Raw genomic sequence first — 12,528 nt, forward strand, 5'->3', positions numbered from 1 at the left:
CTTATACCTAAGGCTCTGAAATCATCAGGAAGGACATAGTAGAAAGATTGGAAGGCCCAGGTGACCAGGATGTCTGCATGAGATTGTATTTTTTAGATATAACCAGAAATCTGCACCAATGAACTCTCAATAATATTGATGCCTAAACAAGACTTGAACAATTCCAGTATGAGTTGATATCCCAGAGTACATGACAGAAATCTCACTGGGCTCTAATTCTAGTTGAAGAGCTACTGGCAATTAATCACTACTGATAGGAAGAATTAGTCTTCTTCAGTAATGAGCCCATAATTAATTATCTAATATCAAATGGTCTGCCTTAAAAACAAATATACAACAACACTAAGCAAACTCAGGTGTGTGTATGTGTGTGTGTGTGTGTGTGTGTGTGTGTTTAACAAAAGGAAATAAAAGAAAAAGAGGCCTTGGATTTGAGGAGACATTGGGGTGCATGGGAGGGGTGGGGAGAAGAGATGGGCAAATGATGTCATTATATTTTAATTAAAAATTAAATACTTTAAAAATTGATGACACTTATGTATAGTGCAGTCTCATAGTACTTCTATTGTTTATCCTTTTACTATAAAAATAAGCCCATAGAAAGTGTCAGTTTTCATAAAGTACTCAGGCTTTCTCAGTTCGTAGTAGAATGGATCAACTATAGTATCACTCCTTGCTTTAATAGGGTGGTAAGCTTTGAATTGCCTTACTTGCAAACAAAAATTCAGTTGATGAAATTTGTTGATACAGACATCCCAATGCTATTGATAAATTTTGTATTAATGAACAAAAGGAAGGTTTAAAAATTAGATTTTTAGAAATTATCTTTTTAAAGAGTCAGCTTTTATTCAAGATAAAACAATTCATCATATCCAAAAGTTATAAAAGACAAATTTCCAAACAAAAAGATGTTTAACAATCATATCAAAATTAAATGGGCATGAAGCTAACAATCTCTGTCATAGACAAACCGGCACTTGAGGAGCTTTAGATGACCATTAATCTTCCGTGAGTCTCTGCTCAGGCACTGAAACAGGTTATGAAAAGCAAAAACACGAAGGTCTTCATCAGGTGACTGCAAGGATGCCAGTCCCTTCCAGACAGGGTACTCTGCAACTTCTCTGAATCTAGGATTCACCTAATCACCAAAAGGAAAGTAACTTATTATTATTATTTTATGTTGGTCTTCATTTATTATAAATGGTGAATGAAAATTTGCGGGGAAGATAAGATTGTAAAATTTCAGACAAAATCATGGAATTTATTGTACCCAAGTGAGGGTAGTGGGAATGTACTTGCCTCAAAAATTCTATGAGAGGGATCTTTGGATATGTTTTCTGAACATACTAGATTCCAGATTGTGGATGTTCTTGCATATAAGGCAGATGGAGAGGTGGGAAGGTGCTACTTGCCTATAGACATGAATTTTGCCAAATGACAATGTAGGACTTAGTGTCAGTTTTGTTTGTTGTGAAGGAGTTTTAAAATGCCCTCAGTATTGGCCCTGATTTAATGTCTATGCTTTCCTGATCCTGAAGAAAATCATTGCCCTTTTCTATATTTCAACTAAATCTCTTGTTGCAGAATTCATGTATAGAAATCTCTCTTGATGGTGCTTTCAGGTGCAAATAGCCCAGGGACTGTTGTGATATGGGGATCTGGTGATATTGTCAGGAATCTTTTGCACTGCTAAAGAAAGGTAATTTCTCAAAGGCCTATGAGGAGCATCTATTTTGTACTAAGATTCTTGAAATATGGAATAAGACATCTTAGAGATACTTTGTGTTACTAACAAACTCTTAGAAGCAAAACTTTCTAAAAGACTATCTCACTTAAGTTTGCTCTATCAAATTTCTTATTAAAGGACTCATCTATCTAAAGAACAAGAAAAACAAAGGAACATAAGAAAACTACAAACCGTGCCAAGTATTCTCCTAATGCCTTCTTGAAGTCCCCTCATTGCTGTATCTACAATGTTGGCTTTTGCTATGATTGCAGTCGGGGCTTCTTCCATTCTACTCAGCTCAGTCACTGCATGACTCAGAGGATCATTCCAAGCTCCCAACATAGTGAGTATCTCTTGTAGAAGTAAAGCACTCTACACAACCATAATTGAAGAATCACATTAAATTTTATGAAATTATAGCAATGTTAGTACTTTATGTGGCATTTGCTCAGAAAACTGAACAAACAAGCATGTATTATTATATTTTTATAAAATAATTTTGTAGATGGTACATGTTATAGAAATGTAAAATTCAGACATTCATCTGTAGTTTGATTGAATCACAAAAAGTATGTCTTATTTGACTACTACATATTCTAATAATAAATATAGTTGATAATACTTTATTTTCCTTTGAGATTCTACTATCTGCCCTCCTGGTCAAAACAATAGTCTTTGGTTTCTTTATTTCTCCACAAGGAACCTAGTGTGAGCAAGAACTTAATAGGTGGTTATAGAAACACATTCACATAAAATTGATGCCAACAATTCAATGGCAAGTAGCCCAAAATCCTTTCACATAGGTTTGCTTGTACAACATAATCCAAAATTGTTCATTAATGCACTAATTTATTAATTTTAAGTTATTTGAATACCTTATAACAAGTATCCAATAAAGTAAACCTGATCTTGATACTTTTTGCTTTCATCAGTCTACATACAAGCCAGCTGAGGAGCCTATGTTTAAACATGCACAGGTGAACAGCAATTGAACAGTATTGCCTTGAACAGGAGAATTGATGGATATACTGGAGAGATGGCACAGAAGTTAAGAACACTGCATGTTCTATGAGAAGACGCAAGTTTGGTTTCTAATACCCACACAGTGACTTACAGGCATGTCACTGCTCTTCACAGAGACCTTACACCTTCTTCTGGTCTTATCAGACATGAGGGACACATGTAGTACCCATAAATGTATTCAGGTAATATATATATAAAATAAATACAAATCTTTCCCAAATGAGAGAGAATTGATGGAAATCACAAGAGTTTGACCTCCCAGGGTGTGTTCACTGCCAAGATAATAATGAAAACCACCTCTGAATAAAATGCTGCTGTACTGATGCCTGATAGCTACTCTATTGGTTAATGAGAAAAAAAGAGTAGAAAGGATTCCATTGATCCAACATTTCAGCACTGTGATATGACATAAAGTACAAATATGTTAGGCTCCATTCATACATCTTCTAGTGTGCGTGTGCCTTGTAAGCCAAAATTTGGACATGGCTGCTAGGTACTGCATAGGAAATATTTAAATGTGATTAAATATTGAGTAAATGGTGATAGAAAGATAGTTTGCTGAGAAGAATATGACATGATTAAGAGTGTGGGCTTGAGTTGGATGTAGCCCACAGAACCATTCTTAGTTAAATAGACTTTACACAATCTCTGAAATTTAGTTTTCTTATCTTAGTCACTGCAGCAAGTGAAACTTGTCTAATAACTTTAGCAGGATCTATTGCAACAATATCAGTAGACTGTTTTGTGAAGTTTCCAACATGAAGTTTATGTCTACATATATTATCTCTTCATCTTTCTTCTTTTACTTTTCCTTACGTTATGATGCTTATTATTAAAGAGAAGAATACTATTCTCATTAATATACAGATTAATGGTGGACTAAAAAAATCATGGTGTAAGAACAATTAGACATGATGTGCTCATGTTTCACGTTTGAAATTCAGGTTAAAACATGCTAAGTTTTATTAAATCAAGCAGAGATGGCATGATATATAGAGCTTGTTATCACAACCCAGGCCATAGTTGCATCCTGAGAATTTTAGTATTTTAAAAGAACTCTTTGTTCAGCTGATTTTCAGTTAAGGCACAGGAAAAGGCAGAGAATTCAGTGAAAAATGAACATGCAGGTTAGAAACCAAAGTAGAACAGGAGAATCTTGAAAGTCAACAAATGACATGTTGATCAGTAATATGCAAAGCTGTAAACACAGGAGCCTTTCATAATGTATAATAAATGAAACTGTGTTTGTGTTTCCTATGAATACACTTAAGCATGCATACAATTCAGTTCAAAGTGTCCTACATAATAACAACAACCTCAGGTGTGGGTACTGGTAAGCAGGTTCTCTGGTGAACAATTTATGAATCTGCTCTACTATTACTTAGATTTTAATTTTACTTACAATTTATCAGCTATGTAACAAAGATTGTTCTTTGATTGTAACCCCCTCCTCCATTATTCTGCATGTGTGATTGTAGCTACAGTGACCAACTTCAAGACCTTAATTCTTTAGGTTAAAGCACAAGCTGAAGACTCACTTGCATCTGTCCAGTTTCCTCTTCCGTTAGCAGAATAGCAAAGGTGGAAGTGTGACAGCTGCTTTGGGCCCCATCAAGGTACCACCTGCCTGGTGTGTATTGTATATCCTGCAACTGATGAAAAAGATTTAATTATCTTAAATTTGAAATGAATAAATTTATATATGACCAGAATACTAACACATTTAGTGGGTGTATAATTGTTTAACCTTTGTGTGTGTGTGTGTGTGTGTGTGTGTGTGTGTGTGTGTGTGTGTGTGTATACAATGTATGTATGTGTGTGTGTTTATGTTTGTGTTTGTTTTGGTCTGTGTCTCCATATTTCTGTTTACATAAGTTTCTGTGTGCATCAAGGTAGAAATGTAACAATCAGAGGACCACCGCTGTTTTAGTTTGCTCTCCACCTTCATGGAGACAACTCTTGCTATGGATTACTAAGTTAGTCTAGCTGATGCAGTAAAGTTCAGGGATTCTCCTTTTGTGTCTTCCATCTCTCTGCAGAAGTGTAGGGTTTACAGAGGTGACTTACTGTGTCTTGACTTTCTAGGACCATTTGATGCAGAAGTGTAGGGTTTACAGAGGTGACTTACTGTGCCTTGACTTTCCAGGACTGTTTGGAAGCCTCAGGTCCTTGTGCTCACACAGCAAGCACCTTATTTTTCCACTGGGACATTTTCTTAAAATTAGATGTGCAATTAAAAAAAATAATAAAAACTAAAATAGAAAATTAAGAAAATCAACTTTTTACCTAATTTTAAACCATTGGGTATGTAATCTCATATTCTTCCTATCTAGCTTCTCAGCTTCTTCTTCTCTTAAAAACAGTCTTTGGCCAGGCGTGGTGGCACACGCCTTTAATCCCAGCACTCGGGAGGCAGAGACAGGTGGATCTCTATGATTTCGAGGCCAGCCTGGGCTACCAAGTGAGTTCCAGGAAAGGCGCAAAGCTACACAGAGAAACCCTGTCTCGAAAAAACCAAAAAAAAAAAAAAAAAAAAAAAAGTGCTACTGCATTTACTCTTCAGAGCAATTCAGTCACTGGCATGAAAGCTCCTATTAGAAAGAGGACAGAAGTAAGTGAGATACTTACAAAGTCATGTAACATTTGCACAGTTTGGTTTTGGAGTTCAGAAGACAGACTCAGGGCATAATCGAACATGTTCTTGAGGGTCCCATGGCAGGAACTATCCCAGCTGGGGCATAAACGTATAGAGGCCACATTCTCCCACAGGACCAGGTTTGACACCAGCAACACCAGGAGTGTCCCTGCTAAATAAAAAGAGGTGTCACTTGCATTGATCTAGTGTGGTTATAAAAAGTCATTATGTGGAGGAAATCTTTGTCCATCTCTGAGGCTTTCTGAATGATTTGGTTCCATGTAACAGGAGTGGAGAATAAACCTCTTGCACTGTGCACTTGTAGGTCCATAATTATCTTTGCACTGATAGTTTGGTAGTGAGTGACTTCCTTCTTTTGGGATTGCCCACAGAAGTTTGTCTGCTGTAAACACTAAGAACTCACAGTAATTATGACTGAGCATTTTAAAGTTATTCTCGTAAGATGACTTGATATTGAGGGAATACATGTTTATTTCCAATACTCACACTCTATGAATTTGTAATGTTTTAAACTCACTTAGGTGTCTGATATGACAAGGACAGCACAGGTCAACTGTTTGCTTAATTTTCATGCTTGATGAGAATAATCACATGATTGCCAGATTTCTAACACCAAGCATGAAGAGATTCTTGTCATAAATGTGATCCCATATCCTGAATTTGATAATATGCAATAAAAAAGGTCATGTATGCTTTATTTAATCAAAAGGTTTTGGATATTTTTTCTAGGGAGTGGGAACAACCGAAATGACCTTCAACTGATGAATAGATAATGAAACCATTGTACATATATACAATGGAATATTATTTAGCTGTAAAGAAAAAGGAAATCATGAATTTTCAGGTAAATTGATGGTGTTAGAAAGTATGATACACCAACTCAGACCGAGGAAGGAAAGTGTCATGTGTTCTCTTTTATTTGTGGATCTGAATCTTTGTATTTGATTATGTAACCTGAAGTATCCAAAGATGACTGGGGAGTAAAAAGGGACCATAAGTGGGTGGAGAATTGAGGAGCTCTAGAAAAACATCCTAGAAGATGGGTGCTATGAAATGGGTAATGGGGAGAATATGTCCAACTTTAATAGGAAAGAGAGAATGGTAATATAAAGGGAGAAAGATGGAGCAATAACACTAAGGATGTTTTTTAAAGGCATCTGGGAGCTGAAGAGATGGCTCAGAGGTTAAGAGCACTGACTTTTCTTCCAGAGGTCCTGAGTTCAATTCCCAGAAACCACAGATGCTTTACAACCATCTGTAACGAAATCTGGTGTCCTCTTCTGGCCGGCAGGGATGCAGGCAGAACACTGTATGCAAAATAAATAAATAAATATTTAAAAAAAATAGCTGGGTGGTGGTGGCGCACGCCTTTAATCCCAGTACTCGGGAGGCAGAGGCAGGCAGATCTCTGTGAGTTTGAGGCCAGCCTGGTCTACAAAGCAAATTCCAGGAGAGGTACGAAGTTACACAGAGAAACCCTTCCCAAAAAACCAAAAATAAATAAATAAATAAATTAATTAATTAAAGACATCTGATAATACATCATTTTATAAGACATATAAGTAAACAGATAATGATAGATGATAGATATGTAGATAGATAGATGATAGATGATAGATAGATAGATAAATAGATAGATAGATAGATAGATAGATAGATAGATAGATAGATAGATAGATAGATAGGGGTTATATCACATAAGCAATGGTGTTCTTTCCAAGAACTCTACCTAACAAATACACAGTGCCACATACGTTCCTCCTTTGAGTCATTTTTTGGAGAAATACAAGACCTCCAAAAATATTATGGTTTCCATGGCCTTTGATTACTTTCCAGCTGAAGATATCACATATTTAGACTTGGAGGAATGGATCTGGAAGTGTCTTAAGCCTCCTCCTTGAGAACTAGCTTTCATACTTGTGAGATGCAAAGTGCTATACAAACTGTCATACTAAAGCAGGAACTGTTACTCTTTTTCTTTCAGTTTTTAAAATATTTATTCAAAAAGTATTTCATATAAGATATTTTGATTATAGTTTTAGCATTCCCAGAACTCCTGCCAGATATCCCCCAACTCACTATCATTAAATTCCATGATCTTTCTCTCACTCAAAAAACCCCTATAACCAATAGTTGGCAACTGCTTCTCTTACTGAGCAGTAAAACCTAAGACTAACATCAAAGACTCGGCTGGTCATATTGCCACAATTCTGCAATAGTTGTGCTTTTATCTTGAGGCAACCAACAGCTGTCTAATTAGAATTTAAGTCTACCTAAAAGGAGAGAATTTGTGCCTCGTTCTGTACCCTGAGCCAACCACTCATTTTTGGAAATGTTATAGACACGAAAGGAGAACTCACTATAGTTTTTTTCCTAAATCATTATCTTTCCGTGATTTAAATGATTAACCTTTACTCACAGATAAAAATAACTCTAACCCCTCATCAAGTTTCTCTTTCCAACATATGGAGTATTGGGGAAAATTATAAAGGCCACTCCACGTAGTTAAAAGGAAGATTTATTTAGTGGATGACTTACAAATGAAGGAATGGATAGGTCGTGGGGGTCTGGGGAAGGCGTATCGCAATCCAGCGGTGTTCTCTGGAGCTCTGCACAATCAATCTCCACCATCCAGGGTCCAGGCACAGAGAGTGTGCCCAGAGCAAGCGCTTGCCCATCCAGCTCTCAGGTTTCCAGCACCTCCCCTCGCCCCGCCTCGTAGGCGTGACAGTTGCCAGAGTCTCAATGGGGGTTGGAGCTTCCAGATCCAAGCTGGAATGGCTACCCACTACATCTCCCCCTTTTTGTCTAAATAAGAAGGTTCTAAACTAATACAAGACTATATACATGCTTACTCTTGATTTCTCAGAATCCTTTCTTACATGCTATGTCCTCTTTAAATCCAAACCTCCCATTTTTGATAACAAATAAGTTTTTCCAATAGCAATCTCAGAAGTCTCCAGAAGGAAGATGGGGCCCCAACAACAACAACTCTACCCAATCCAGAATGATGCCATGGTAATCATCATCATACTACACTTCTTGCCAGAATTTCAGACAATCTTACCCATTACTCTAAAACTTGCTGCAGAACCTACAGTTAGTCTAACTAAGATTTAACTATCTGAGCTTTCTCACAGTACCCAACAGAGATAACATCACCCCCTAAACGGCAGGAAGCAATTCTAAGAAAACGACGCCCCTTCTCCCTTAGGTTTCATAATTCTCAGGGTTATGGATGATGGTTGTAGGGTTAGGGGTGGAAGAAAATATTAACTCAATATTGTAAAAAAAGGGGGGGGCAGAAGAAATGGAACGGATAGGTATAAGATATGATAGTAAATCATTGTATATACTAGTAAACAAACTTGATAAAATAGCAACCTTAGACAATTTGCACTGTAATTTGTACTGTTATAGATTCTTATATGTTGATACAAATGTAAACTATTTTTATACTCCTGTTTAAGATAATTTGTATATTGATACAAATACAGAACTATATTTGTTATAATGTACATATATTTCTACTCTTATTTGAAACATTTTTATAATGATACAAATGTAAATTTATATCTGTCATACTTTATATATGTTCTACTTCTGTTAGGATATTTGGTATATTGATATATATTTAAGATTATTGTCATATTGCATATCGCACTATATATTCCTACCTCTGTTATAAATATCTTGTGTATTGTCACAATTTTGAAGTCATCGTTCTTCACCATACATTTGCTTATAGACTGTTTACCTTATTTACGTGAAGCTTTAGTCCTTAGGTTATTTCGGTAGATAATATTTATAGATTTATAGTCGCCTATGCCTGTCATCTCTATAGTTACGTTAGTTAGGTTATCCAGATTTACAGATACATAGGTCAGATGGACAGGTAATCTTCAAACACTTCATAGACCTAGAGAATATGGCATTTAAATAACTTAGAATTCTGTTGACGTGAGGCACAATTGCTCCTGGCTGCACCAATTGATCCCGAGAGAATGTTGGGCTTCTAAGACATTTCCATTTGGAAGTTTGTCTTTTTGGCACAAAATGGCCTACGGGGCAAAGAACTGCCCTTGCCTTGATGGCTGACAGTACAAATGCAATGCTGTCCTTTCTGGACAAGCGGGACACAAGGAAAGCGACCACTGTACTCTGCCAAGACAGGGTAAGATGGTCTTTCAGAATTCCTGCTTCTAAAAATGGTCTGTCATATACTCTAGGCCAGTAGCCAATTTGAATGCACCAACAATGCTGAGAAACATTATTAGGTGACTGTCCAGGCTGCCAGCTGTCTTGGTCTACTCTTACAAGATTCCCGAAAGTTGCTTGCATCCGTCTACCCTTTCTCAGGTACCATTATGTTCCTTCTCAGGTCTTTGATGTGGTTGAAGACCAGATAGTCGTAATTTCCTCAGTTATGATAAAAGATAAGTTAGCTATAAAACCTTAAACTCACAAATATAAGATAGATAGGACATCTTCTTTAATATTGTAACTATAATTCTTGCTCGGTAATTGTTTTGTTATATGTAATTTTACCATGTTAAAGTTAAAACCTTCCTTTTTAAAAAAAGAAGAAAGGGGAAGTGCTGTGGATATCACTCTATATAAATAAAACACTGATGGCCAGTGACCAGGCAGGAAGTATAGGCGGGACAAAGAGAGAGGAGAATTGGGGAAACAGGAAGAAGGAGGAGGGACACTGCATCCACCACCAGGACAAGCAACATGTGAAGACGCTGGGAAGCCACCAGCCACGTGGCAAGGTATAGATTTATAAAAATGGGTTAATTTAAGATAAAAGAACAATTAGCAAGAAGCCTGCCACGGCCATACAGTTTATAAGTGATATAAGCGTCTGAGTGATTTTTTATACGTGGATTGTGGGACTGCGGGGCTTGGGGGACCTGGAGAGAAGCCCTCCAGCTACAATGGAGACTATCATAGGAATCCACAGCTGGCTAAATGTGTTGGATGGCTGTAGATGTCCAACCTAAACCGACATATCTTTGAAGTAACCCTTAGACCCAAACTCAGGAAAAATAATAGAAGAAATGTTTGAAATATTTTAAGGGACAGAAACTCTAGACACCAGTTGCTAGATAGTGTCCCCTAGACTTAACAAGGAAAATGTTTCCATGAACTCTCAAAAATAAAGTAGCCTGAATAAGATCAGAATAATATTAGTTGACATGCCAACATGAAGAAATGAAATCGCTCATGATACCATCTCTAGAACCAGAACTACAGGAGGTCAATGGCTATTGAGAGAGTGAGAATAAGTTTCGTTTCAGGCACAAACTCCCCAAAGATTGTCTAAACCCAAGTGCTTTGACCCTCTAGATATGTACTTATAAACAAGCTTCAATGGACTCAATCTGTTGTATATATATTTAATAATAATTAAAGAAAGGATCATGATTTTGAAAAGACAGGGTACACAAGATATGGAGGTGGGAGAGAGGACCCTAGTGATGCAAATGACATGTTTATGTATTAAATTTTCAGGCAAAATAACATTAAATAAATTTAAACACAGAAAACAAAACTCTGTCTTCAATGAGATGTTAACTAAAGCTCTAGGAAGCTTTATTCTCTTCCATTTTCCCTACCCTGTGAAACACCTACTTTAGAAAGTTTTCATAATAGCCAGTGTTGGTTTACTCACCAGATAAACAGATAAACAGATATTCAGATAATCATCAGATAAACAGACAAAGGACTTTCCTGTATCAGTAAGTTACATTCACATGAAGAAAGAAAAAAATTGCAGTCACATAGTTAAATTAATGAAACTGTTCCTAGATTATTTTTGAAATAGAAATGGGCTTGTCTGGAAGATGTCCATTATAAAAGTGAGTACATTTTAAAGATTTATGCACAGAAAAATTCATAAATTCACATATTCAAAATAAAATTTGCTAAAATACAGTGAATTATACAATATAAACAAACACCTTAGCTAAAAATTAGCATTAAATAATTTAAACTATAGTTTCATTTTCTAAAACTAATACTTTCAAAAACTGATGTATTAATGCAATTTTACAAGTAATATTTGTAAATTTATATATATGAATTTATTTCATGTAACATTCCATCTCCTCAAACAAAAATTATGCAAATTCTATGTACAAAGAAAAGACAGTTTGTTAACACTACTCCACTCTTTCTTCTTCAGTGAAATTTGTCTTACACAAAATTGGTAATCAGTATTTTAATCAAATCTGCTATTAGTGTCTACTTAGGCTTCAGAACTGATTGCTTCCCAGGTTGATTTTGGTGGATAAATTCATGGATAAGACCATGAAACCTAAAAATGTTCCTTCTATTCCCTGCAGATGATAGGAATTGGCTGCAATTATTCTTATGTCCCCAATAAAATCCAATTTTTCAATTTCAGTGACAGTGACTTTCTAAGGTGTGGTATTTTTGTCCTTATAGGTACAACTATTCATTTGAAAATGTTGAAAGGCATCGGTGGTTTCTATCTTTTGGAAACTGTTAATACAGTTCCCTTTCTTTCTTTACTTCAATTAAAAAAAACCCAATATGTGCTGGATATTGTCACATGTGTCCAGGAGAAGGAGGCTTACCACGTTTAAGGGCTAAGATTGAAAGACTCTCTGTCCTCATGCAGTTGTTTTCTAGAGAAATGACTGCAAAGTTCTTCTAAATCTGATATTTTATTTCTCATGAGATGTGAATAAATGTCTAGTCAATTCTATAGAACATCAGTAAATGCTAAGAAAGAATTCCATTCATGCACAGGTAAGAGATTACTTACAGGAATGTGGTTGAATGAAAGTTAGCCGCATCTCAGAAAAGTCCCCCTGTAGCTTGGTGCTGATTAGTGAATGCTGCTTCACAAGAGTCCTACCTTTAGTGAACGTTCAACCTCTTATATACATCAGTAGATTGTCCCCAAAGGCTACACATACCATAGGTCAGAAGGAAGGAAGTTCTGGAGTTGTTGGTGAGGGTCCTTTGACTCTCCCCCTCAGGGAATGTTAAGAGCAATCACCACAGACCTAACTTTAGCTGCATTGCTTTACTTCTTTTCATGCTATGACTGCTTTATTTTTTAGATAGTAAAATCCATATTTCTTCTAGA

The 12,528-nt window shown here is 36.2% G+C and overlaps 1 protein-coding gene across 2 annotated transcripts; it reads right to left on the reverse strand.

Moving 5' to 3' along the window:
- Nucleotides 1-824: 824 nt before the first annotated feature.
- LOC114702114 (prolactin-6A1-like) lies at nucleotides 825-12,286 on the reverse strand. Of its 2 annotated transcripts, none has more exons than XM_037205858.1 (5): nucleotides 12,202-12,286; nucleotides 5,378-5,553; nucleotides 4,288-4,401; nucleotides 1,919-2,098; nucleotides 825-1,138 (listed from the first exon to the last, which is right to left on the reverse strand). In XM_037205858.1, the coding sequence occupies exons 1-5, from the start codon at nucleotides 12,230-12,232 to the stop codon at nucleotides 947-949; spliced, it is 693 nt and encodes a 230-aa protein (XP_037061753.1). In that variant the 5' UTR covers nucleotides 12,233-12,286; the 3' UTR covers nucleotides 825-946. The 2 variants fall into 2 exon arrangements, with proteins under 2 accessions (XP_037061753.1, XP_037061752.1); XM_037205857.1 differs by having other exon boundaries at nucleotides 5,378-5,556.
- Nucleotides 12,287-12,528: the final 242 nt, after the last annotated feature.

Source organism: Peromyscus leucopus, chromosome 5 (assembly GCF_004664715.2).
Source record: "Peromyscus leucopus breed LL Stock chromosome 5, UCI_PerLeu_2.1, whole genome shotgun sequence".
In the NCBI taxonomy this organism is placed as follows: Eukaryota; Metazoa; Chordata; class Mammalia; order Rodentia; family Cricetidae; genus Peromyscus; species Peromyscus leucopus.

Coding starts and splice junctions, on each gene's coding strand:
- LOC114702114 (XM_037205857.1), bottom strand. CDS start 12,232: ATGCGGCTAACTTTCATTCAACCACATTCCT. Junction 4,402..5,377: donor TGCAAATGTTACATGACTTT/GTAAGTATCTCA, acceptor CTTTTTCATCAG/TTGCAGGATATACAATACAC. Junction 1,139..1,918: donor TTAGGAGAATACTTGGCACG/GTTTGTAGTTTT, acceptor TTTGGTGATTAG/GTGAATCCTAGATTCAGAGA.